At 37.6% G+C, this 27,199-nt stretch overlaps 4 protein-coding genes across 4 annotated transcripts; all 4 read right to left on the bottom strand.

Annotated features, from left to right (window-relative positions):
- Window positions 1-156: 156 nt before the first annotated feature.
- Window positions 157-3,911, bottom strand: LOC124433403 (lysosomal acid glucosylceramidase-like). The gene is made up of 9 exons (XM_046983160.1): window positions 3,896-3,911; window positions 3,513-3,854; window positions 2,423-2,464; window positions 2,164-2,352; window positions 1,629-2,094; window positions 1,135-1,392; window positions 900-1,020; window positions 656-790; window positions 157-492 (listed from the first exon to the last, which is right to left on the bottom strand). The coding sequence occupies exons 1-9, from the start codon at window positions 3,909-3,911 to the stop codon at window positions 241-243; spliced, it is 1,821 nt and encodes a 606-aa protein (XP_046839116.1). The 3' UTR covers window positions 157-240.
- Window positions 3,291-23,900, bottom strand: LOC124433435 (chromodomain-helicase-DNA-binding protein 1-like). The gene is given in 38 exon segments (XM_046983203.1): window positions 3,291-3,820; window positions 3,896-4,085; window positions 4,812-4,920; window positions 5,080-5,159; window positions 5,807-5,905; window positions 5,980-6,105; window positions 6,253-6,522; window positions 6,708-6,769; window positions 6,772-6,823; window positions 6,907-7,054; window positions 7,615-7,741; window positions 8,216-8,358; window positions 8,912-8,953; window positions 9,033-9,211; window positions 9,376-9,564; window positions 10,767-10,862; window positions 11,108-11,207; window positions 11,582-11,733; window positions 12,022-12,171; window positions 12,243-12,314; window positions 13,292-13,444; window positions 14,268-14,412; window positions 15,008-15,060; window positions 15,460-15,601; window positions 16,003-16,193; window positions 16,273-16,365; window positions 16,902-17,117; window positions 17,873-18,201; window positions 18,689-18,789; window positions 18,882-19,141; window positions 19,611-19,719; window positions 20,829-21,047; window positions 21,154-21,245; window positions 21,317-21,406; window positions 21,530-21,683; window positions 22,019-22,191; window positions 23,515-23,733; window positions 23,796-23,900. Coding segments are annotated over 36 exon segments (4,830 nt in total). The 5' UTR covers window positions 23,524-23,733; window positions 23,796-23,900; the 3' UTR covers window positions 3,291-3,820; window positions 3,896-3,980.
- A 177-nt stretch (window positions 23,901-24,077) lies between these two features.
- LOC124433438 (30S ribosomal protein S11-like) lies at window positions 24,078-25,892 on the bottom strand. Its single transcript, XM_046983206.1, has 6 exons — window positions 25,712-25,892; window positions 25,532-25,626; window positions 25,435-25,460; window positions 25,273-25,347; window positions 25,144-25,209; window positions 24,078-24,586 (listed from the first exon to the last, which is right to left on the bottom strand). Exons 1-6 carry the CDS (start codon window positions 25,774-25,776, stop codon window positions 24,479-24,481), a joined length of 435 nt encoding a protein of 144 aa, XP_046839162.1. The 5' UTR covers window positions 25,777-25,892; the 3' UTR covers window positions 24,078-24,478.
- Window positions 25,893-25,982: 90 nt separating this feature from the next.
- On the bottom strand, window positions 25,983-27,149 carry LOC124433439 (DET1- and DDB1-associated protein 1-like). Its single transcript, XM_046983207.1, has 5 exons — window positions 27,078-27,149; window positions 26,906-26,986; window positions 26,790-26,838; window positions 26,649-26,713; window positions 25,983-26,463 (listed from the first exon to the last, which is right to left on the bottom strand). Exons 1-5 carry the CDS (start codon window positions 27,081-27,083, stop codon window positions 26,368-26,370), a joined length of 297 nt encoding a protein of 98 aa, XP_046839163.1. The 5' UTR covers window positions 27,084-27,149; the 3' UTR covers window positions 25,983-26,367.
- Between the last annotated feature and the right edge of the window lie 50 nt (window positions 27,150-27,199).

Here is a 27,199-nt window from a genome sequence, read left to right as displayed (position 1 = left end):
TTGCTTCTTGTTTATGGCAGTGCCGAAGCCAAAAAGTTAGCAACTCTAAAGAAAACTCCCGCTCAATACTCTGGCCAATAGCATTCACAAAATCTACTTTTTGACCAATCAAAACGCAGTGGCAAAGTGAATAGCCAATCACATTCAAGAAGAAAATGAGTATAGTAAGGTATAATTAATCTTATATTTTATAGAATGGATTGTATGTAATATTGGCAAAAGCGACATTACTGTTCTTTCCTAATTCTCAGACCACAAATAGGTTTGAATTGAAGATGCAGGTATTTCACTGTTGATAAATCCCATCTTGGAATGAATGGTAATTTTTACAGAATTTTTACTTTTATTTAAAACTATCACACAAATTGAGCCATCTGGAAGAAGAAAACCAATGTATTCCACACCTGACTTTGTTGAGGTTAGTTTCACATCAATGCGAATTGATCCTGGTGAGACAAATTTACTGAAATGGCCCAAATGAAAAAACATTGGCTACAAAATAAAAACAAAAATGGAATAGTGAGAAGTTTGATCTGTTCCATGCAAAATTTGCTTTAAAATTCCACATTATCTACTTCAAAACTGGAAAGTATGGCATTTCTAAATTTCACATTCTTCGGTAGATGAATAGAAATAACTAGCCACTTTGACAGACCTGTTTATAGAAAACCTGCTTTTCACTGTTCACTATGATTGGTGAATCGACAAAATTCTTCACCCAATTGGGTCCACCAATCATGTTCAATGCCAAATTCCAATCAGTCCAACCAGTTGCCCAATTATTCATATCCTTCAGTAAAGTAAATATAACTTTATTTTGTAATAATCATTTTGTCTTCTTAGGATCACATCAATGATAATCAACAAATGGCGATGAATTAATTCCCTCAATAACTCACTTGAATAATGCTGGAACTGTATCGTTCTCCTCTATGCCAGCTACCAAGAACAGGCCCTCTCACTTCATAAGGCAAAGCCCCGGTACATGCTTCTGTTGCTAATATATAAAAATCTGGATATCTAAAAGGAGAAAAAACATTTGTTCATTGATGGCTAACAATATACATAAGAAAAATAATTATTCTTAATAGATAAAGTTTACAATAAGCCTATAGGTTCTTCAAAAAGCCTTACTTTTCATGGAGATCACTAAGAAAAGAAGCTGGCAAAAAGGTATCCTCATACCAATGAACAGCAACTCCTGAAACATACTTAGCAGCATCTGAATCCTTTAAAACCTGGTATGGAAAAATTGGAAGTGTAAGTCGATTGTCATCAAATATCATCAAACTTGTATCTCCATAACCAGCTTCCTTTAAGGCTGGTCCCAAATCACTTTTCACAAAATCTCTCTCCGTGGGCCCTTTGAAACCCATTGATTGAAACTTATATCTAAACAAAGAAAGTACTATCACGAAGAGTAAAGTCATAGAATCACACATTTTATGCATACATTATAGTCAACTCTGATATGAGCAAGAGCAACAGGGCTACACAATAAAAATCAAGGAGGGGAGGGAGCACATTGCTGATGTATGAGCTAATAAACATAGTAGGAACTCGGCATTAATCTTCTTGAAAAAAGTAGGAAGGCCTTTGTCCATAAAGTTGAGTCACTTATCACTAACCTAGGAAAATAACCAGTACTTGGCTCGTTTTGTACTGTTAGACCCCACAGTTTCAAGCCATTCTTCTGATAGGCCTCCAAAAACTTGACAAAGTATAATGCCCATGCCTTGTGATACTTGTTTCCAGCATTACCAATCAGCTCCCCGGTAATTGTACTCTTGCTTGTTTTCATCCATCCAGGAGCTGACCATGGACTGCCAAACAGTTTGATTTCCCGTTGGCTTCGCCTCATGGCGGACTTGATAATAGGAATCTTGAAGTTTGTGTCTTCCCTGGCTAGTTTGAAATGTGACATGTTGAAATCACCAGGAACATCGGCATATGTGTAGATGTGGGTTGAGAAATCACAACTTGCCATTGGTATACGGCCAATGCTGTACTCAACACCTTTACTGGAGAAGTACGAATTCAAGAGATGCTCTTGCAACGCCTCGCTAAGATTTTTAATGTTCATAGTTGCAGCATCTAAACATCAACGAGGGCAACAACTTCATTAATTGGAAAAGGAAAAATTACCCGCATGTGCCTACAAACCAGTAAAAGCCCCTCCAAAACCAAAGATTTTTTGATATTTAACGAGGCTGTCCACGTACAACTCGACATGGTCATTGCCTTTCCATGAATCAGAACGTGGAGAGAATTTGCCCAAAGTCAACTTCAGTCTTGCACTATCCTTGGACGAAGTGTACACACCATAAGTTCCTTTGGTTAATTTTTGACTTTTTCATTGTCGAAACCATCACAGTAAGACTCGGTGCAGACGCAGACGAATGAGTCAGAAGAAAAGACTCACGTTTGCATTGCGTGTAGTTGAATACTCGCAGAGCAGAGCTAACTGTAACGAAATACACAAAATGAGTATATTCGTGCTCATATTCAGCCGTGCAAGAGCATGCGATATACTTTATAATGCAAATTATGCGTTCCTTGGAAATGGTTCTTTTGTTCTTGTCAGATGTTTTTGTGTTGCGTCATGGTTGAATGACCTCGTGATATGGACGTGATCACTGCAGTAATTTGAGTAACTGCTGATGAATTTTAAATTATCAATGATCATAATTAATGTGAAATGACATGACGTTGAATGTGGTTTGTTTGTTTGTTTGGGCGTGCGACTGGGTATAGCAATAGCACAGAATAGACATCTAACAGAAGGCTCACTGACCCCACTCGGCTCTCATTTTGGACTCATTGAGGAAATAGCTGCAAAAGAAACACTCATTTCCTCACTAATTTGCAGAAAACTTTGGTTAGTACGCTTTTTGTAAGAGTATAGACTTCCTTTTCAAATTAAACTGTTGCTTCCCAAGGCTATTTGCGGTGTAGTACATGAAAGAAACAAAACTCAATGTTAACTGTTGCCAGTAGCGCAGCCAGCCCACATTTTTTTGTCGTGTTCAGTAAAATTCTAGGCATTATCAAAATTCGATTCTTTGGAAAACTATGGTCAGGCAGTGATTGGACACAAAACTTGCATAGCAGGACCTAATTTGCGGGCTAACTGCGCCTTAGGGTGTTGGCACGAGTTCTATGCTATACTGATTCCTTCCTTCTACATCATACCTTCAGCAGATGTTTCTGTTAGTCATAAAATTTCCTTCCTTGCAAAAAGAAGCTGGCATGTCTATGACAAAACATACGCAATGAGCAGTCATAACTTCTCATATTTAGGTATACATGTATTTTACTACAAGTAAATGCTACTGAAAACTGTCGCTTTCGACACAAGCCGATCTATACATAGATTTATAATGTACTCTATAACCCTCCCTGTATAAAATCTCTATTTTGCCATACACAAGTAGCTGTGTAGATGAAGGGTAGCTGAAACCTCCAATTCCACAAAGGCTACCTTGGCCCATAGTGGGCACCAAAAGTATTACGTCTGTTCGCAGAGCCATAATTTGAGGACTCTTGTTTTTCCTTAGTGCCACCAAATGACCCTTCGTGTCTATCTTTACCATCAAAAGGTCCCTCGTGTCTACTCAAGTTCCCACCATAATACTTATGTACGTAACCACCAGAGTTCTGCTGCGCTGAACGTTCGCTTTGAAACCGCTGGTTGTCGTGACGATATCGGAAATCGTCGTCTTGACGTCTCGGATACTTGTCGTAAAGGTGTCGGTTAGAGTTATCCGGTCTGCTTCGATTGTCATTTTGATCGGGTCTCCACGATGACCGGTTACCATGACTACAGCGAATCAGAGCACGATCAATCAATGATGCTAGAAAAACAAGCAATAACCAACCGTGCCTATTGACCCACCTGTCTCTATTTTCATCTCGCCCGCCAGCCCGCCACGAGTGCCCACCGTGATCGCGGGCTGGGTTTTGTGCTCGCCAAACTTGACTCACAGGATCATGTTGTTTTCTGTCGTGATTCTCCGGGGCCCTACCGGCAGGGGTCTCTTGATTGAATTTGATTTGTGATGCTTTGGGCCATCTTTCTTTGTGTGCTACAATGAAGAGGTAAAACCAAGCATTAGTTGCCTCTGGTGGAACTTCCAGCTCAATTTGTGTAAGCTGCCCAACTGGAATAATGTAATCAAATCAGGAAAACATCTCAAATTTTTTACACGTACATAGTTTTATATGATGATGTAAAATCTACTATATATTAAATTTAACAGGAATGACTAATGGTTCATAAGCAATTTCTACTAACTTTAAACTTGAGTAGTCAAGACAAGACTACATATGTTAACGTGACAGTCCCTTGCTTGCATTGTTAGTTATAAAATAGCAACAATATAACACCGCGTCTATAGCTGCGTTTGCATTAGCTCATGATTGGTCTATAGCTGCGTTTGCATCTCAATCAATGAAAGAGAATTTACAAATCGATTCATCAATTCATGTAAGCGAAAAAATTAACACATTTGTTCTAAGTTGATCCGTTTCGCATTATTGTAGTTGCATAAAAGAAATGAAAGATTTTTTCGTGTTTGCACTGGCTTACGCAAACCTTGTAGAAGTTTGTGAGCAGCGGGTCTTCGAGGTTTGCCTAAGCCTGTGCAAAATCGAAAAACATCTTTCATTTCTCAAATGTTATATATTGTGGGTGTATGTAATGAGGAGCATGTCTTGAGGCTTGAGGCTTGAGCAGCACTTTTAATCGAATGAAAATCACGAGTGCCATATTCTTGTAATATATGCGATGAAACTAAACTGTAAAGACAAACCTGTTTGTTTTTCTTGTCCTCTTCCCGCTTCTTGCAGGCATGTTTGTAAAGTTTGCATAACTTCTTCGCATTAAATGCCGTAAATTTCGACACGAAACTCCATAACGTGCTGAACACAGACAACAAATCCATCAACAGCAATATCATGGATAAAGTGAAATGATAATACAGCCGCTGATCAAGAAATCAAAACAAGCCGAGGAAACCAAAAACTAAGAAATATTTTAACGGAAACTTTTAAATACAAGTTTTATTGATATTTTTTTACCTCCTCCATTCGCTGGCCACCTCGGCATCTTCATAATCAGACGTCATCGTCAAAATATGATCACCGATCTTTAACAAACACTACAAAAACAACGGGTACAATTATTGATGTCGAAACAGCGGATTCAACCAAAGGAAAACTTCCTATAAAATTTTAATGGATTATTTTTCCAACAGAATGGTTTGTGTGCTTGGCTCTTGAATTGTCGAAAACTGTTTTTGCGACGATTATATTACAAGATTTATGATCAGCGGATTCGCGTATCTTAAAAACATGTTTTTTCTATGTTTTTCGACATAAACTTACTTATGTTTTATCGCGTATGATGTAAAGCAATTTTTTTTAACATTGATAAGAAATAAATTGATGTAAACCATGTGTTCATTAAGAAATGCCTCATCGCAAAAGCAGTAGCGGATCCAGCTCCAGGCAAAATAAATTATAACCGCTAATTTTATATTTAAAATACCTTTACAACAAAGTCATTGGTTATAATTTTCTAAAGAATAAAAATTAACCAATCGATGCGTTGAATTGTATAATAATTGTAAATATATTGCCTATAGCCGTAATCCGCCCTGCGCAAAAGCTTTATGGGTTCCAGGGCACGGAAGTGTTAACGTTGAAACGAAACTCAACAGCACTTATCTTTTTCAAGACATTATATATTTGAAGTCTTTCAGCAAGAAAATTTTTTATTAAGGGAACTCTTTGAAATAAGCCATACCTGTCTGGTTTGTTCGACATGTTCAGTTTCGGTCAAATTATCTCCGGGATTCTCGAGAAGTTTTAACGATCGTTTCACGGGACGCATTTTCTCTTTGCACTAAGAAATGATGGAAAATAGTCGAAATAAAACTAGAAGCGGTAAAAACTACAAATGATGGAATAAATACCAACCAATTCAAATGTTTTTTGATCCATATCTGCGACGACATGTAAAGGGACATCACTTGGCTTGCTGCTCTCGACAATTCCTCCAGTAGCTTTGCTCTCCTCAGCTTTCGACGCTGTCTTCTTCTCAGTCTGATTTCAAATAAAAAGTTGAAATTTCAAAATGTAACCAACGGCACGAGGTTTAGCAGCGAAACCATTTATGCAGTTGAAGCACATCCCGCACAGTTCTTTACAAGCATTCTCCAAGCATGACGCGAGAGCTTAATGAACACAAACCTTTTTCTTAAACTTCTTTGACTTCTCGTTCTTCACATCGCCATCATCTTTAGGATGATCGTTCTTCGCGTTTTCCGTGATACTTTCATTAACAACTGTGTTTTTATCCTTGTCGCCGCCAGGGACTGGGGTCGAATTCTGCTCAACTGACGTTTTTTTGCCGGTCTTGATTTTCTGTTTCTTTTCGTCGTCTTTTTTCGCGGCACCTTTCGGTTTCGTCTTTTTCGCTTTCGCCAATTGCTTTATTTCCTTCTTAAGCTTTTCAGATGACTGAAATAAAACGAATTAATTGAATGTTGCAGCTGGATTGGAATCTACTATATAAAGTGTGTGGTTGCCATGATATTATTAAAGCTGTATAATGTGAATTTCAGCAATTTGTCTCTTTTCTTTACAATTTGATAAAAATCGTCAAAGTAAACAAGAACAATTTTGACGAAAAAGGAAAAGCGCACCTGTCTAAGTGCTTCCGCTTTTCTTCTTATACCATCCTGCTTGAGAAGTCGAACGAGATATCCGCGCGCGTTTGAAGATGCTTGTCTTGGGGCCTTAGATTTCCCGGTGGCATTATCTACGATACAAAATGTTTGCTGAATAGAAAACAGCTCACAGTTTCAACTATTTATATTGCACTTAAAATAGCCGTAACTGTACCTTTGACAACCCAAGATTTGGATCATCTTTAATGGCATCCCAACTGCCTAAACCATGTTCATAGCAACCCACTAATAACATGCTATCGTCCTTCACATCCCATTCTATATCCCAATGTACACTTTTGGCAGCAATGGTAAAGCGATACCTGGAATGTAATTTGGCAAACAATGTTTACATAAGGCTATAATGACATCAAACCGTAGTAACACTTAATTTTGGTAATTCACACTTAATTTCGGTACTTTATACTTGATTTTGGTAATTTATTCTGCAATAATCTTGACAATTTATTCTTAGCAACATTTAATTTTGGTAATGCGTATTCTGTATCAATTTTGATACTTTATTCTAAGCAACACTTGATTTTCATTTATAATGATAATTTATTCTAACATGAAGTGAGACATTTTGCGCTGTTTACGTTTTATTCATTATTCATTTATATTTATTCATGGTTACCACATCACTTGAATGTTTAACAGTGGGTTCCCGCATTACATTATTTCAAAAAAAACATCCACAATACTCTTCAATATCTACTCCTACGTATAAATACGCAAACATACAAATATAATACAAAAGTTGCAGCTAGAAGCTACGGTTTTCGTAAAGATTGAAAAAGAAAAAAGTTTCCATTTTTGATGGAAATGCGCCATCATAGGTTTAGGATTAAATGTCAGGAATACGTTCATATATAGAACCTACTTCTTTCTTTCCTCGGGATTACTCGGCATTTCATCGGCTAACGGCTCCAATTCTGCTTCATGTTTAAGCAATGATGGCGCGTTCACACTTACGCCAGCAATGCGTAACGATGCACCTCGTTTCTTGCCTGAAAACAAACACAGACAAAATTTTGTTCTTTTGAGTTATACAGGAATTACTAGAAATCTAAGGAATAAGGATGGGAAAAAGTTTAAAACGCTGCCTTTTGAATCGTAATATGAATCAACCATAAAATTTTCACTTCTTTTACATCTTAAATCTTGCACTAAACGATTGTGTAACTGTGATTCTTACATTTGGTACTAAATCATCGATATGCATGGTATGAAAACACAAATCATTTAATACATCGAAAATTTCGGACAAACTCAATGTAGTCTAACATGTATCTTTCTCATACCAATCGCTCTACACATAACAATAGAGTAAAGCTGCCTAGCTAAGCACTGACTACATACAAGTATTCAGGTGTATGTACGTAAAGGGACATTCATGTACATTTTCAAACGATGTATATTCTATAATAATATGCGTGTGTACAACTGTTGTTGCGATAAACTGAATCAACTTAATTACGTACCGTCAAAGTCAGGATCCAGTTTCAGTCGTTCATCGTACTCCTTCATTTCTTTGACGCAGCCGTCACGAATGGCGTTCGCAAGCTTGACGACGTCTTCGTACGTTTTGTCTTCAAGTTCTGCGTCAATGGCGATCACATCCAGTCTTAGGAACACAAAACGGTTAAAGGAAATGTTAGTGAACAGCTTTTCAATAGTTCAAGACATTTTAAAGTGTGCCAACTGAAGTTATCAGCCCAAAATATTGACATTCAGAGCTCTACAAAAGGGCGTCGCAAACGGGGAGGTAATGAGGGTGCCAGCCCCAATCATCGTTCTGTTGGCGAAAATTGTTCATCTATCGGTAAATTTCGACGAAATTTCAATACATTTTCCGTAACTACGCCCAAATAATTCGCGCTTTTGGAACAAAAATGGCGGCGTAAAATCCACGTGACCATATTCATCCAAACATCGTCATGTAAAATGCAGAGAACAATACGTGTCCCAACTCTCACAAATACAGGGCTCTGATCCCCCCCTCCCCAATGAGTCTCCCACTCCCTCTAGATACATATTGTTGACGGAAGATTCCAGCAAAAATCCATCCAGGGGGAGGGGATAACACCCGTTTCACGCACCGACAATGAGACAAACCAATGGCGTAGAGCACTTGTGAAAATTATAAGAGATTACATTTTATGAGCTAGAACTCATACCTTGTCATAGGACGTCCAAATTTCTTATAACTTTTAATGAACCTACAAAAGATCAAGAATAAAACCCAAGTTAGTTGGCATATCACTGACTCGTATGAATAAACATGGCTACCGCAATCACCTTCTTATTTCTTGATCACTGAATCCCTCGATATCCTCTCGTTTCACGGTTCGAGGTCGTCCACGTTTCTTCTTGGAGTTGTCATCTGCATCATCATCGGATGAACCACTTGCCGTTTTCCTCTTTCGTTTAAGCTTCGGTTTCTTGTCTTGGTCTTGGTCATTTACACCGACATTCATCTATAAACATAACGAGAGTTTTACGTCGCTGTTGATTTTATCTCCTTTCCTTCTTCACGAGATGTAGCCTTTCAGCAATACGGACATAAAGCTCAATAATCTAAGCTATCATTATACTTTGAGACACATCACTGTATATTTATTAAAGATATTATTTTCATCACCTTTTTCACTGATTTTCTTGATCGTTTTGGCAAAAACAGTTCAAGTTGCTTTTGTTGTTCTTCTTCAGCGGCAAGACTTTTTCTTTCGCTTTCCGGGATTATATCCTCCCACGTTTTCCCTTCGCCAGATGTCGTGTTCTCCTCGACTTTCGGATCCTCTTCGAAGTCCATCGAGACAAAATCGGCGACCTGTTGTAATGATAAAGGTTGAGGTGATTTTGTGAAAGCTTTCCACAGAGATTTAGTTTACTGTGGCGACCTGTTGTAATAATAAAGGTTGTGGTGATTTTGTGAAAGCTTTCCACAGTGCTTTAGTTTACAGTGGCGACCTTTTGTATCATAAAGGTTGTAGTGATTTTGTGAAAGCTTTCCACAGAGATTTAGTTTACAGTGGCGACCTTTTGTAATAATAAAGGTTATGGTGATTTTGTGAAAGCTTTCCACAGAGATTTAGTTTACAGTGGCGACCTTTGTATCATAAAGGTTGTAGTGATTTTGTGAAAGCTTTCCACAGAGATTTAGTTTACAGTGGCGACCTTTGTAATAATAAAGGTTATGGTGATTTTGTGAAAGCTTTCCACAGAGATTTAGTTTACAGTGGCGACCTTTTGTAATGATAAAGGTTATGGTGATTTTGTGAAAGCTTTCCACAGTGATTTAGTTTACAGTGGCGACCTTTTGTATGATAAAGGTTGTAGTGATTTTGTGGAAGTTTTGCACAGTGATATAGTCTGCTGTACAAGTGCAAATAAGGGGGCGATTTCTGACCAAAAAAAATTCTCTTTCACCCCCCAAGAAAAATTGTATTACGTATAGTAGACGATCAATATAACAGTATTAGAGGCAATGAAATTGTACAGTAAGAGTAAGTAAAACTAGAACTTTTCAAAAGCAATTACATATTTTATACTTCCACCATTTGCAACTGAATTTACCACACACGATTTTCATTGAAACACTTAAATTGAAATTAATCATCAAACGCTGCATTCGTTAAGAAAAAAAATATAATTTTTTTTAAATAGTAATAACACTTTTGTTACGCTAGGTTCGTTCATCCGTAAGACTAAGAATTTCCAACAGCCCGAGGCCCTTGCAATTTAAGCGAGAATAACGATGCACCCCCTACGAAAAATCTGCCAACCCCCACCCCACCCCCCGTCAAATGAGCATTGATCCGACCAAGATGCAAATCGTGAGAAATATTTTACTATGCAATCCAGGAAATATTAGGGGAGCACAAGGAAGATAAACCTTGTCTTTGCTCTCAAAATGACATGTATTGCGTAACCAAGTGCAATATTACATAAGACACTTCACATACGGAGGCACAGATTCAGTGGAATGTGACGACCATGCACGTGATAAAAAATAAAAATGTAACAATGTACCTTGAATTGTGAGAGCAATTCATCTCCCATCGTTGACGGCTGGTCATCAGAATCTCTTGTCTCGGCACGCTTTAGAATTTCATCGATGTCCATCTCCTAGATGGCGACACAAAAATAAATTATCGATGTCCATCTCCTAGATGGCGACACAAAAAAATAAATTATCGATGTCCATCTCCTAGATGGCGACACAAAAAAATAAATTATCGATGTCCATCTCCTAGAAGGCGACACAACAAAATAAATTTATCCACCGATGACATGCTAACCAATAAATAAATTGCTTTCATCGAACTGCTCTCAAGTACGATTAATAAACTTTCCTTTTAAATCCAACACACCTGTAATTCCTTGTCTCGTTCACCATCGCCTTCCTTGAAAAGATCTTCGGCACCAAATTTCAAAATAGCGGACAGTTCTTCCTTGTTGAAAGGCGTGTTACTAAAACATTCATTTAAATACAACAAATCGGTACTAGTAAAAACAACTTTGTCAAATAAAGATACATTTTCAAACTCACATGTTGTTAGTAACAGTAATGCATTCCCTTTCACCCCTCCCCCAGACGAGAGTATTAAACAGTGATGCTACCCCCCTGACGAGAGAATTAAACAGTAATGCATTCCCTTTCACCCCTCCCCCTGACGAGAGTATTAAACAGTGATGCTACCCCCCTGACGAGAGAATTAAACAGTAATGCATTCCCTTTCACCCCTCCCCCTGACGAGAGTATTAAACAGTGATGCTACCCCCCCTGACGAGAAAATCAAACAGTTAATCATTCCCCTTTACCCTGACGAGAGCATTAAACTTACGCAGAAGGTGCAGTGTTCGCCTTAGAAAGAACTTTCCGACCAGTCGTGTCCATTCTTTGTATGATTAGATGATCTAAAACCATTTTCCTTTTAGCTCTTTCTACGATATCTTCTTCAACGCTGCCTTTCGTAACCAGACGATAAATATTCACCTGAATACGACAAAAAGATGTTGCAGTCGAAGTTCATTGCAAACCACGTTCATTGCAAACCACGTTCATTGCAAACCACGTTCATTGCAAACCACGTTCATTGCAAGCCACGTTCATTGCAAACCACGTTCATTGCAAACCACGTTCAATGCAAACCACGTTCATTGCAAACCACGTTCATTGCAAACCACGTTCATTGCAAACCACGTTCATTGCAAGCCACGTTCAATATAAACCCGTTCATTGCAAACCACGTTCATTTCAAACCACGTTCATTGCAAGCCATACCTGATTTTTTTGACCGATACGATGGGCTCGAGCCTGAGCCTGAAGATCATTCTGAGGATTCCAATCCGAGTCGAATATGACGACGGTGTCAGCGGTCGCCAAATTAATTCCCAGACCTCCAGCTCGTGTTGACAAAAGGAAACAGAAGTCCTATTTACGAGGATAAAACCTTTGGTGGCAAACATTCGCGAGTTTGAAGTTTATGAAACTCAGTCACCAACCTCAGATCCTTCCGCATTGAAGTGATCCAATGCCTTCTTTCTGATGTCGCCTTTTATGGAGCCATCCAGTCTCTAGAAAATAAACCAGAGATACTTAAATTTCAAATCTAACTTCTCCTGAAGTTTTAAGTTTTAACATTGAAGGTTTCAATCCTTCTGAACAAACACACGTCCAGCATGAAGTTTTAAGTTTTAACATTGAAGGTTTCAATCCTTCCGGACCAACACACGTCCAGCATGAAGTTTTAAGTTTTAACATTGAAGGTTTCAATCCTTCCGGACCAACACACGTTCAACATGAAGTTTTAAGTTTTAACATTGAAGGTTTCAATCCTTCCGGACCAACACACGTCCAGCATGAAGTTTTAAGTTTTAACATTGAAGGTTTCAATCCTTCCGGACAAACACACGTCCAGCATGAAGTTTTAAGTTTTAACATTGAAGGTTTCAATCCTTCCGGACCAACACACGTCCAAAATGAAGTTTTAAGTTTTAACATTGAAGGTTTCAATCCTTCCGGACCAACACACGTCCAACATGAAGTTTTAAGTTTTAACATTGAAGGTTTCAATCCTTCCGGACCAACACACGTCCAGCATGAAGTTTTAAGTTTTAACATTGAAGGTTTCAATCCTTCCGGACCAACACAAGTCCAACATGAAGTTTTAAGTTTTAACATTGAAGGTTTCAATCCTCGGGACCAACCCACATCCAGCATGAAGTTTTAAGTTTTAACATTGAAGGTTTCAATCCTTCCGGACCAACACACGTCCAACATGAAGTTTTAAGTTTTAACATTGAAGGTTTCAATCCTTCCGGACCAACACACGTCCAACATGAAGTTTTAAGTTTTAACATTGAAGGTTTCAATCCTTCCGGACCAACACACGTCCAACATGAAGTTTTAAGTTTTAACATTGAAGGTTTCAATCCTTCAGGACCCAACATGAATTGAACGATTGAATATTTTCAATTGAAATAGTTAGCACTATACCGCTTTCAGCCAACATGAAACAGTTACAGCACATCTTAACGACAATCTCACTTACCTGAAAATTAAAGTGTCGACGCTGAAGATAATCGGCAAGTATGTCAAGCATTCTCACCATTTGTGAGAAAATCAACACGCGATGTCCTGTCTCTTTAAGACGAACCAGAAGTTTATCGAGAAGCATTAGCTTACCGCTACCTTGAAGTATCGACTAAAATGTAATAAATGAAAGAAAAGTTTAAAGGAGTGTAAACGTGACAACTAATACATCGGTCATCGTAATACATCGTAATACATCGTAATACATCGTAATATATCGTAACATACCGTAATACATCGAGACGTGACAACTAATCATTAAACTAAAATACATGGAACGCTACATGAAGCAAATAATTGACGCCAAATCTTCCACCCAGACACGCGTGTGTGCTGTTTCGAGATTCTCTCGCGGGGTGAAAATTGATGACTACACACGCGTGCCTGGGTGAAATCTCGCGTTCTGAGTGTAAAATTTGGATTCAAGAAATTATTAGACTTTTCTATTACGAGCTACATGTATTTTCGTTCAATGCAACTAATACGTCGGTGGGTGAATGATTTTTACCACCTATTGACGTGTATCCGGTCAGGTCAGGGTGTTAAAAAATCTTTATCAAAAGTAAATTAGTGAAGCTCTAATAAAAATCTTACAAGGGTACAAAGGTTTAAAATTTCATTATGTTTCATTGAATGATGTGATATGTATGAGAATTGCCTAAACGCAGTGCTGTAGAACTAAATTTATCAGATGGGGGGGATCTCTTGACGAAGCTGAAGCCACGAAATTATGAAAAATTACCCATTTCAAAGGAAGAAGGGGGCCTCCTCCCCCCGAGCGCTCCCCCACATCTACAGCACTGCCTAAACGATTGCGTTTGTTTCGCTCAGCAAGACTCAAAATATTGTTCGAAATGCGTTCGGTCAATCCGATTAACTTCGTTTTAGTGCGCCGTGATTGTGACCAATAAAGAAACAATAACGTCATGCAGCACCTGTAGGTCGCCATATTCGTCAACAGGTCGAATCAATGCGGAGTGATTACAACATTTCTTTAGCTCCATGACGATATTAAGAAACGTGTTACTGTTCCCTTTCATTCCTTTGTTGAGCATTTTGAAATTCTTTGTCAATATCCACCTGAATAAAACACGGAAAACCTGAATTATGCAAGTCGATAAATTTGGAAAACCTTTAGGAAACAACTAATGGTTTGGTTTACGAAACAACTCATGGTTTGGTTTAGGAAACAATTCACGGTTTAGTTTGGGAAACAACTCACGGTTTAGTTTAGGAAACAACTCATGGTTTGGTTTAGGAAACAACTCATGGTTTGGTTTAGGAAACAACTCATGGTTTAGTTTAGGAAACAACTCACGGTTTAGTTTAGGAAACAACTCACGGTTTAGTTTAGGAAACAACTCACGGTTTAGTTTAGGAAACAACTCACGGTTTAGTTTAGGAAACAACTCACGGTTTAGTTTAGGAAACAACACACGGTTTAGTTCAGGAAACAACTCACGGTTTAGTTTAGGAAACAACTCACGGTTTAGTTTAGGAAACAACTCACGGTTTAGTTTAGGAAACAACTCACGGTTTAGTTTAGGAAACAACTCACGGTTTAGTTTGGGAAACCACTCAAGGTTTAGTTTAGGAAACCACTCATGGTTTCATTTAGAATACCACTCACGGTTTAGTGAAAGGCAATTTAACAATCAAGAAAATAATTCATTACTTGTAATATTGTTTTTGTACGGAGGACATCTCCACGCGAAGTATTTGCTCAACCTAAAAGATGAAAATAAGAGTAAAATCCATTATCTCTGCAAATGTCAACCAAAGCACAGAAAACCCTATTACGTATAACAAAACATTACGAAGGTGTGGACGGTGAAGTGCAAGTCAGAGTAAATCGTATGAATCATGTTTCTCGTTCTCAGTCCGCGTGCGCTTTTACTATGACATTGAGCTATGAAGCTAATAAAAACTAATGAAATTTTTCCATTCATACGTTAGCCATACAGATTCAAATCAAATGCGGTATAACGTCATCATTTAACCCGCAACCACCTGTACATCAAACTGGAAACAGGCTTGCAAACTTTTCCGAAAATACTCAACTTTAAATAGCTATATAAACAACTCCCGACATAATTGAAGGGGCCTGGGGTGGAGTGTGGTGTTTACCTTGGCAGGAAGAGACTTTTCAACATCCTTCTTTACACGACGGAACAAGAACGGTTCAATTTCTTTATGAAGATTAGAGTAACCGCTTTCTTTCTCATCTGTTGTTGCATGTTTTTCTTCAAAGTCCTCCCATGATGAAAATCTAACAAAGAACATACGAAATAATGAAAATATTCGCCACTAGCAAGAATACATAATCCGGAAGTGATTTCGTCTCCCGACTCGTGCTGAAAAGGCATTTTGACACACTTGGGGTAGTAGCAATATGATGCAAGCAAATTGGATAAAATCGCCATCATTCAGCCACACAGCCAGCCTGGGCTGTAGTACTAAATCCATTGTTCATCGACGGATTATAGAATGCACAAATGAAAGCGACCCCACCCCACCCCAAAAATTAACGCTAGCACTACAGCCCTACAGCAAGCCCTCATACATACCATGCAGCTCTGGCCAAACTCGCCGCAGGCTATGACACTGCATCGGTGTGAAGTTATAAGATACGTAAGCAATGTGTTATGACAAAATTGTCCATGTAATTACCTGTTTGGCATTATAAAATGTAACAAACTCCATAATTCCTTCAAGGAATTCTGCAAAGGAGTGCCTGTGATCAGCACACGGTGATGCGTCGTGAAATCGAACAATACTTTATATAACAGCGAGTCGTCATTCTTCAGACGATGAGCCTCGTCGACTAGCAAGGCAGACCAATTTATTGTACGTAGAACATCCTGTAAATAAATTTCAGGAGATCTTTAAAACAACTGTGCACTATGTACGTAAACTTTGATTGTACAACATCCGTATAACCTTATCTTTGAGTAAAATCTCGTATGTTGTAAGTAAGGCGTTGAACTTCAGTTTATTTTTTACCGAACTGTGATAGAATTCAAATTCTTGTATCTAAAAAAAGAAATGGACACTTAATCGAGAGAGAAACATGATGCACTCGCAAACCACTCAAGCCTAACAAGTCTCTAGCCAGTAGGGAAGTCAGCCTATTTTTTACTCCTACAATCCGAATATTTTTGTGTTCAATCACTGCAAAAATGAATGGATTTCATTTTCTAAATAAATGGATGAGAATTTTGCTGAAAATTTTGCATTGTAGGAGAAAAAGATCTGGCTGTCTTTGCCGCTGGCCTGTTCGGTCTTTTGCTACTATTAGCTATAACCGCATCATGAACGAGATGATGTCATCTGAATAAAATGCTAGAGCGGGAATTTATACATTATTACCGTATTTCCTCTATTTATACCCCCCCCCGGAGCCAAATGTTTTTTCCAACCTTTTAAGTGGGAGATTATTAGAAAAGCGGGGGAAGGGGAGGGCTAAAACGAGTGTGAGGAGAATACTGTAGTCACCATAATAAAATATCCATTGTGTACAAATGATCCAGATACACAGAAATTTTCCATATAGCTATATCACACACTACCTTTTTACGACTAACGGCGTCTCCTAAGTAGACGACAAGATTAAGTTCTGGGGACCAGAGTGTGAACTCTCGCTGCCAAGCTGCAATTGTGGACAGCGGTACGACCAGTAAAAAAGGTCCCCATACACCGTAGCTATTGACGAGGTTCGAAAGAAAGGAAATACTTTGAATTGTCTTTCCAAGTCCCATCTCGTCAGCAAGGATCACGGAGTTGTACTGATGGTAGAAAAATACGATGTATTAAGAACAAGACGTCCATCCAGCGTTCACTCGGGCTACTCAAGATCAGTGTTTGGTTATATTTGCGTATTATAACAGTTGCCAAATAATACAACGAAATTCACGGCAATGTAATCTCACATGTGACAATATATTATATAAGCAAACCATGTTTCATTATCCGTGTCATTGGTGATAGGTGAGACTCGAATGTGAAGCGATCAAAGAAAGATATTAGGACAGGTTCAAAGACTTCATGTCAGTTGTTGCTCGTGCTTACCTTCGGCTAGCTCAAGTAATAACTTTATGAAAACTATGCTATGAAAAAGAAGTTATTCATAAGACTGTTATTGTACCCATAGAAAATATTTTGGTAATACAACCTTTATGGAAACGACAAAATACTCTTTATACTTTTCCCTTGTTAGAAAGAAATCATTATGTGAGCACTGACACGGTTTTTAGAAGCAATGACAGCTTTTTTCGATAAATGGTCTTATTGCAACTTAAAATAAAGTACTTTGCTAATAGAGTAGCAGCCTAGCTTTCCTCTTACGATAATCCTATGAATTTTATAATGCCTTATGGAATCCCGAACGCAACAAAATTCAAGCTTTGGAATCCGAAATCCAAAACAAAGATATCTGGACTTCACACACGGTTGGAGCTGAAATCCGCTTTTTTATCTGGAAAACGGTATCCACTTAAATTCAAGATTGGAAATCGGAATCGACTTTTCAACAAGAACATACCTTTGACCAAGAATGAGTCAAGAAATTAAGTCCACCAAGTTGATAATCCCTAAGCTCTAAACCAGATGATTTTGAAAGAAATGATGGTTGTTTCTTTAACGGGATGAATTTGGGTTTCTGCTTCGGAAAACGTTCGTTCTTATTCGGAACTCGATCACAACGTTCCCTCTTCAAGTAGCTGTCAATTTTCTCCTGGAAGCCGATCTTCGAGACCAGAGGTCCATCCTCCCATGATGCCTCGGAGTAAGGTAATCCTGCCCACTTACAAAGATAGTCGACCTGATTGACCGATTTACCGAACTCGTCAACACCCTTAACATTGCTGTGGCCTAAAGAACGAAGGTCAGAAGAGTTACCAATTGAAAAATGTAAATTGGTAGCTCTGGGTACTAAAACCCACCATTTCATCAGCAATTTGGCATTGAAAAGGTGGGGGGGGGCAGTCCCCACTGGAAGGATTTAACGTAAGTTGGAATACAACCATTTCTGGAAAGGCCTCTTTGAGTGGTTGTCCTAGATCTATTTTTCGTACAGAGAAATTATCCAAACAGAAAACTTCTGGGAAAATGGATTCACTCCATTGAACTGAACAAAAACAAAGAAAGTTCGTTGCAAAAGTTAAAGCTAAATGTAAGGCTTTCCACCCAAAAACGCGGGTGCATCATGTAAGTGTAGGACATTTTTACCTAATAGTAATCTTCAAGATCTAAAATTCTAGTTTTTCCTGCTATCATTGAATCCCGTTATTGAACGACATAGTGGAAGGCATTACTATTACATGAAGAAATCACTTCATGAATTTTAGGAATCACACACCTATAACTCTCTCCACCTGCTGATACTCTTCAAAAAGATCTAAGTTCATTTGTTCTTGACATTCGAAATATTCAACATCCTCTGGTACGGCGTGTTTCTTCCTAAAAATATCGAGAATATCACAAAAATACCTTCCAGTAATCTTACTTATGACATAACATATTCTCGCATAAAACTACGCTCCATTATTTACCATCGTTCGATTTCCTCCATTCTCTTGACGTAATTATCGAGTTTCTTCATTCCTTTCGCATTCTGTTGTTTAAGCGTCTCCAGACTTTCCCACGTGTTATGAAGATGTGACCAGCCCTTCCACTTGATCAAAAAGTGTTGTGACAGTTTCTCCTTCTCTTGATTGTCAAATACTTGATGTAACATTTCTTCATATTCACTAGAATACATTGTTGTCCGAGCCCCAGTCCATTCTGCAGGTCCGATCCGTGTACTAAGGACCTAATCATTGGCCATTATAAAATAAACACAATGAAACGCGTGCGCTGATTGTCTAGAGCTGTGTTTGCATTAGCCTGTGCAAAACACATCTGAGCTCAACCAATCAAATCAATCAAAACAATCAATCAGTCAAAGAGAATTTACAAATCCATCATGAATACATTTTAGATGAAAAATTAAAACGATTACTTTAAATTTGTCTGTTTCGCATTGTTATTTTATAAAAGAAATAAAAGATGTTTTTCATGTTTGCACTGGCTTATGAAAACCTCGGAGACGTTTGTAAGAACTCTAGTGCAGGTGCAACCCTTGACCTTCTGTCTGGAGCTTGCACTGATCTACTCTCGAGTTCTCCCAAAGGTCTCCTGGTTTGCAAAGCCCATGCAAACACAGTAAACATCTTTCATTTCTCAAATATATTATTACATAGATTGTGTCAAAGCAATCAGTAGAAAGAATGACAAAATACCTTTTCAATGGTCTCTCTATCATCGTCTTCATAGTCAACAACAGCATCAGCACTGACTTCAATAATATCATCTTCATCCGTCTCTTCAGCCTCACTTTCCTCTTTGTAACTAAATGAGATTAGGAGACTAAGACCAAATCACATGTATAAAATTATGGACCACAAATAAAATAGATATCAATGCTACGTATGAGTGGCTGATGTAAAGTAATGATAGACATCAAGGTATTGTAGTATTAATTGTAGAACACATTTAAGAAACACATTTTACAGTGTTACCTTGAGTAAGCGTCTCCAGACTTTCCCACGTGTTATGAAGATGTGACACAGAACACATTTTACACAGAACACATTTTACACAGAACACAGAACACATTTTACAGTGTTTGCACGAACACAGAACACATTTTACAGTGTTTGCACGAACTTATGCAAAGGAGACCTTTAGGAGAACTCGACAGAAGATCAGTGCAAGCCTGAGACCAAAGGTCAAAAATAACAATAATGCAAAAAAAGACAAACATTTTAATTTTTCCTCTAAAATGTATTCAAGATTGATTTGCAAATTCTCTTTAACTGATTGATTGTTTAGATTGATTTGATTGGTTGAGCTCAGATTTACACTGGCTAATGCAAACTCAGCTCTAGACCAATCAGCACACATCTTTCATTGTGTTTATCTTATAAATATAACTTAAAGCAACAGTCTTGATGAAAGTATGATCCGTTTAGATGCTTATTCTCATAGCAACTTGTTGATTTCACAGATCTGGCAGCATAAAACTTTGATATGAAATCTCCATGTTTGTGGATGTAGATCGTCCAGGTTAGTAGAGTCCTGAGGACTGTTTTTGTTGTTATTGACTGACGTTTCGACAACCTTAGTGGTAGTCATCTTCAGAGTCAAAAAGATGACTACCGCTAAGGTTGTTGAAATGTCAGTCAACATCAACATCAACAGTCCTTCTCGGGACTCAACTAACCTGGACGATCTACATCCACAAACATGTAATGGTACTCCCGGGTTCAAACCATTTACTTTATTATGAAATCTCCACTCAAATAATGCAAACTCCACAGGAAATTAAGTGTGCAAGCGCATGGGAAATTAATATATTGAAAATTAATATAATCAGGGTGAGCCAATTATCTTATCCAAGAACCATAAAACAATCAAAATATCTAAATGTAAAACATACACATTACAAACCAACTTACCAGACATTGCCAGTTGCTTTTCTGCTTGAGACCCTACTATGATCTTCATCACTATCTTTGAAGACACGTTTCCCTCCACCTCCCTTGTTATTAGCAGCCCGTTTTGATTCGCCAGGCAGTCTCGATGTTGCACGTGGTAATGGACGTGACCTTCTCTCGGGAGATGACGTATCTGAGGAGTCGCTAGCACTTTCACTGCTTTGAGTCGGCCAATCAGAACTAAGTTCAAGAATTTGGCTATTATATACAATCATGTGAAGAAAGGGTTTGGTACAATAATGGAAAATACAATAATTAGCTGCGTCCATAAGGTATGAAAACATACCTTGAAACACGTCTTCTTTTTAGTCTCTGTACAGCCTCTTTTGAAGCCTTGGCTGGACGTTTTTTTGGCTGTGATTCCTCATCAGTATCATCCTATACAATATCAAAGCAGCTTTATGTACTTTACCATCAAACACATGGGATACAACTTGGTTAGAGATTACCTGACCACCAGGGACAGTGTAGCGCACAGGCTCTTTCCGACTACGGACCGATCTCCGTATACCATAAACATCCGGATCTTGTTCCCAAAACTAGCAAAGCAAACCATACTATATAAACATGTAGCACATGCAATCAAATCAGTAAAAAAGGTGTGATGAAAATGCTCATGTGCTCCAGTTATTTTAGAAGTCTCCACCAGGCTGCAAACATACCCTTTCTTTTTTTGAACTTGGTGAGGAACTATGATATGAAGCAGCGGAGACTGGATTTTTATTTTCTTCTTGCTGCACACGATCAGCCTCATCTACCTCTGATTGGCTATCTGAACTGTCAGAATCACTGTTCTCATCAGAGAGATTTATATCCCTATGAAAAAGATATCTCATTTTTCATTATAGCAATTTTATGCAAAACATATATATTGTACCTGCCATATCATAAAAGCAATTTTTAAAGATAAGGTCTTACACCATGGTGCCACATATACCATAAACAATTTATGATGTAAAACATCCATTATTTTGCATTACAGTTTATAAAAGTTGTGAAGTGCTACCATGAATTCTTATTTCAGACTTTGGTTAAAAAATTATTCTAACCAATGAAAGTTGTTACATATGCAGTCGCAATGACTGGTTAGCGTTCCATAAAGCTGGTATCTTCTGATGAACAATTGGAATTCATAAAATTTGTCAACTCACTTGGCTACATTTCCACGATTCAACCAACTGGAATGATTTTTCTTATTTAACTGTGATGTATTCTGTGCGTTTGGGGTTTCTTCTTCGCCACTGGTAATATTAACTTCATCTTCATCATCATCTTCATCACCATCATCACTGCCTGAGTCACTGGAGTTTAGATCTTCTTCAACCTGAAGAAAACCAAAACCTGTTTCATAAGAACACTGTTTTCAGAAAAATCCCCAATGAAATACTTTTGTCAGATAAACAAGACTTTGTTTATATATTGACTATAATTTAGCACCTTTAAATCCTTTTACACACAGAACATAAAGAATTAGACAATGATGCATGGGAAAGCAAACACGTGTCGTCTCTATTGTCTCTATTGTAATGAATATGTTAATTGTTCAACGAACTGCAGTGAATAATTTTATAGAAGAAATGCTGTATTGAAATTGGAAAATCATTGTGTAGAATTAGAGTGATAGGACCATCCATTTGAAATAGTTCACAAAATTTTGAAATGATGCGTTCATAAAGCTTGCATAATCAATATTCAAAGCTAATTCTTTTGATTTTGTTAAACAAAAAAAAATCACTATTTTGAAGAAACAAACATGGCGGTCTTTCTCCTTTTACTTGTAACGACTGTCAAGTATAGATGCTCCTTGCACGAGAAGTTTACACCTGAAATCTTTTCATACGACAATTTGAGTGTGCTTGCGTCATGCATTTCTTTTTATATAATGTTTTAACGCATAGAAAGTACGTAAATCTAAGCATGGGTGAAATCTTTTTAAGCTCGAAATACTTGAATTCTTATAGTTTAGATACATGCGGCATATACAAATACTTAGAAAAGTGGTACATGAATTCAATACTCAATAGTGCTTTAATATTGAAAGTTTAAGTGCAACAACGTTTGAAAATTGTGCATGAGCGAATTTTTCTTCTTACAAACACGGACGAAGAAGAACAAAATGGCGGACAAATTTTTGAAATTATATTGTTTAGGATCATATCACTTGAGTTTCAGTGTTTCTAACGACTTCATAAGCTTATATTGAAAAGAATATTCATGTGCATATAGTGAAGGTCCATTTCGCCAAAGTCTGGCGGGTAGAAGAAAGAATAAACTCGGAATATACTCGGTTTTTTTGTTAAAGACATAAACGACAACGAAGAGTTTCACGAGTCATGTGTCTGTTTGTTGGAGGAATGATGAATTAAATTTAGCCGGTTTAATAGGGGAAAATGTCGAGTTTGATCCTCAAATTACTTCGAGATTGGTTTGAGTCGACAAAGAAGCCAAAAACGACTTCTAAATGACGAATGTCGAGCGAGAAGATTTAATTTTTATTGGTTTTAGTCGAAGGTTCGAAGGAAGACACGTAGACAATCTGGCTTCTTATGAAGGCTTAAATCTACAGTTTTCTCTCCCGGGATTCGAATTGCATCATTGCCTATTCTTGACCAGACACAATAGTCAGGGCTTTAGTCGCTGATCTCACCTCAGTCATTTGATCGATTTAGCAAAGTTCTTCGGCGAAAAAAACAAGCGAATTTTGAAGTCCGAAGCCCAATCCAGGGCTCGAAGAGCTTCGTCAAAACCTGAAAGAAAATTCGCTTTGAAACGAAGTCGGAATCAACACAAAATGGCGGCCAAAAATGTCGATCTTCTTTAACAAATCTCTGTTTTGAAGACTTCCTCGCCAAAATTCAAAGCAAGGCTAGAAACAAAATATTAGAAAATCGACACAACGCAACTAATCGAGGCTAATAAATGGCTTACCATAACGAGAAAAATCTCTGAGAAAAAATGAGCGCAAAAAAATCGATCTTAACTCGAAAATAAGCGGCTAAAACACCGAAAAAGTTTCATAGAAGACTACCTTGTACCGTTCGGCGACGCTCGCTCCTTCGACTGATTCTTATGTGGGCCTTGGCTGTGCTTGTTTTAGACCTCCAGCAAAGACCTGTTTGCGACTAACAGCGCATGTGCAGGCAAGCTTTAATAAAAACGCACATGGTGCGTGAACGTCTTCAAAAATTTAAATATTTTTTCCTTAAAAAATTACATTTCCACTTTTATTCAAATGTAAATGCGTGCATGTGTATGATATGACAATGGAATGCAACTACCATACATCACAAAACTCATTTTAATAAGACAATTTAATCCTACAATGTACCTATCTGTTCATACATTTGCACAATGTCAGAGAAATGAGGATGCCCTTTCTGTCTTAGGAATACTCTACACCTCAAACACTCATTAAAATTCAAACAAAACCAATAGAAAATTCCTGGTCACAAGTCTGAAGCAATTAACTTCGTTTTAAACCTCAGAACATGCATCATTCATTATTGATACAAAAAGGCCACGCACCACCAGTTACCATGACAGCCCAGCCACAAATGGATGCAAAATATTTGCTATTTCCTTCATCTCATTTCATGGATACATATGAGTATTTACAAACGCCTCACTTTTCTTGGTCGACATCCATTATGTGGAATTGGTGTGACATCTGTCACTGAATATACAGATAATCCACCCAATTCAAAACCTTTTACTGATGACTAGAGAAAGAGTCAAATAATTCAGTACATGGCGATTAGTTTTAATGTCCTGTTGGAAAATCTTTGAGACACAAAGTCAGCTCTCATAGAGTTGCACTATCCACTAACGTTCACTAATATCCTATAATAGACTACATGTGTACACACAAGAATTGATTTCCACAAGAATAAATATACATTTCAGTCATTACCTCATTTCTACATTAATCTACCCATTCAAGACAAGAAAAAGACATAAGCACCAAATAGACATGGCATAGGGCCAGCTATTGACTCTACCCCCACAACCAAACAAAACTTAAAAATTGGGCAAGTATAAACAAAATTCAGACCAAATATGTTGTGATCAAATCAAATTTGTCTAACTTTTCACAAATTGCTATTTGAGTACTGTCTGTTGAATTAATATGCATTCAGGGGGTTCATGGATGATTTTTCAAAGTACCAGCATTTTGTTGTAAATTGAAAAAAAATATCAACTGCATGGTTCCTGCAGGGCTTTCACATTATAAATAGCTTCAACTAATGATTTTTTACAAAAATTTATATTATCTTACTTTTCTGCCTGGTCCCATTCCTTTTACTTTGACACGAACTTGTGTAATGCCAAGATCTAATGCTCGCTGTGAAACAAAATAACATAAGCAAGATGTTTAATATGATCAAGGAATGTACCAAACCATCACCTTGGCAGCAGCAATTGCTGCCTGTTGGCCAGCAAAGTTCGTCCCTCTTCTGGCATTCTTGAAACCTTCACTTCCCTTTCGGGATAAATAGTAGAAATTTATAAGTAGAAATTTGTAAATAATCATTACTACATCAAAATTACTTTAAATTGTTAGACTTACAGCTGACTTCCAACCCAAGGTATTGCCTATAAAATGGACAAATTTCAACTTCTAACAAAATATGATTTGAATAGCCTTGCAAATACGTAGTACATACCACAATGATCGGTCAATGTAACGATGGTATTATTGTACGTTGCATTGACATGCATAATTGGCAGTTCCTCAAAGGCCACGCTCGTAAAAAGTCGTCTGACAAAAAGCCCAGTTTTTCAAAAGAAAACCAATTTCATAACTACAACAAGAATTTCCTAAATGATTATGGTACTACACGTACCTTGCTAATAGGCAAACATTCTGCCAAGTAGCTACACCAGGCTTGTGCCTAATAAAACAGAACATATCCCTCTGCAATTCACGTAAATTTGTTACTGTCTATTCGGCATTTGAAAATGGCCATTGACCACCTCGAACCGCTCAAACCTCGAGTAATTAATTTGATGTTTAAAAATTTTGCACGGTTGAAAGGAACTGGATCTAGAACATTTTCTGCTGAGAAAGCGTTTCTGTAAAAATTAAAATAGGCACGCCTCGCTCGCAAACGAAAATTTGATAAAATTTAGTATATTTTACATCAAAACTTTACATAGTAATTTAAATTTATCGTCAGACGAAGCAGATCACTTGCGAACTGCTGAAGAATAAAATGCTTATTAAATAAGTTATTTTACATTTACTTTCCCAAATTATTTATATATTTTACAGAAAAACATTGGGTAAATCTTTCTGTGTCCACCATTGAGCCAGTGGCAAATCCAGTGTAGGGCAAGATAAATTACAGCTCATTGATTGGGGAGATTTTATCCTCGGAAATTCATAACCAGTGCCATTCATACAAAGATATTTTCAACTTAAATTATCATTTTTTATATAATGTATTTTGTGGCTATAATTTATTTTGCCAATCCTTGGACCCACCACTGTTTTCAGCAGTTATTCGGCAACATCCATTCTTCGAGCTACTTTTGGTGATGGTTTGTAGTCAGATGCAGGCGACCTGTCTCTAGTGGAATCACGTTTTCTTTGCAGCTAAATAATTATCATTGTTTTGATACATCTATTGCTGAGCTGAAGTACAAGAATAGCATTATCTGCAGAACAACCTTCCATAAAGTTTGCAAGAACAATCAAACTAGGTTATGATTAAGATTAGAGTCAAGTTTGCAAGTAGTTATACATGCAGCCAAGAACTCAACAATTGTTTCCACATATACCTTATTTTCTAATTGCTGATGTAAACTTCGTAGTAATATGTTAGCCTTATCTGTCACAATAACAGCTGAAAGTAAAGGAAGTTCAGTTATTTCACACTTTTCCAGCAATATAATGAACAATCATAGCTCAAAGGAAGTCACCTTGATCAGTCGAGTCTTTGGTAGGTACATAAACTGTTGGCCTGTAATGCTGGTAATAAATGAAAATAAAACTTTTTTTCAAATGGAAATACCTTGTACATTTCAATCACAAATACCGAGTTTTTTATTGACGAATTTCCCTTGAACTTCGAAAAGTTTTGCTCGTTGAACGAAGGAAGCTGCTTCAGGAAGACATTCTACAACGAAAAAATCTTTAATAAAATGCAGTTGAAGAAGTGCGATTGATAGAAGCAATTTTAATTCAATAAATCACCAATTAAGACTTACTGCCATCGTCAATACACCATTCACACATTCACTGCAGCAAACGTTCTATTAATTAGTGTAATATGACGTTTTAATTAATGACTTCTGGCACTGACCAGCTACGCTCCTCAGTTGAGCCTGCA

This window comes from Xenia sp. Carnegie-2017, unplaced genomic scaffold (genome assembly GCF_021976095.1).
Source record: "Xenia sp. Carnegie-2017 unplaced genomic scaffold, XeniaSp_v1 HiC_scaffold_13, whole genome shotgun sequence".
In the NCBI taxonomy this organism is placed as follows: Eukaryota; Metazoa; Cnidaria; class Anthozoa; order Malacalcyonacea; family Xeniidae; genus Xenia; species Xenia sp. Carnegie-2017.
The sequence above is the reverse complement of the archived record's forward strand: the minus strand, read 5'-3'. Positions and strand labels throughout refer to the sequence as shown.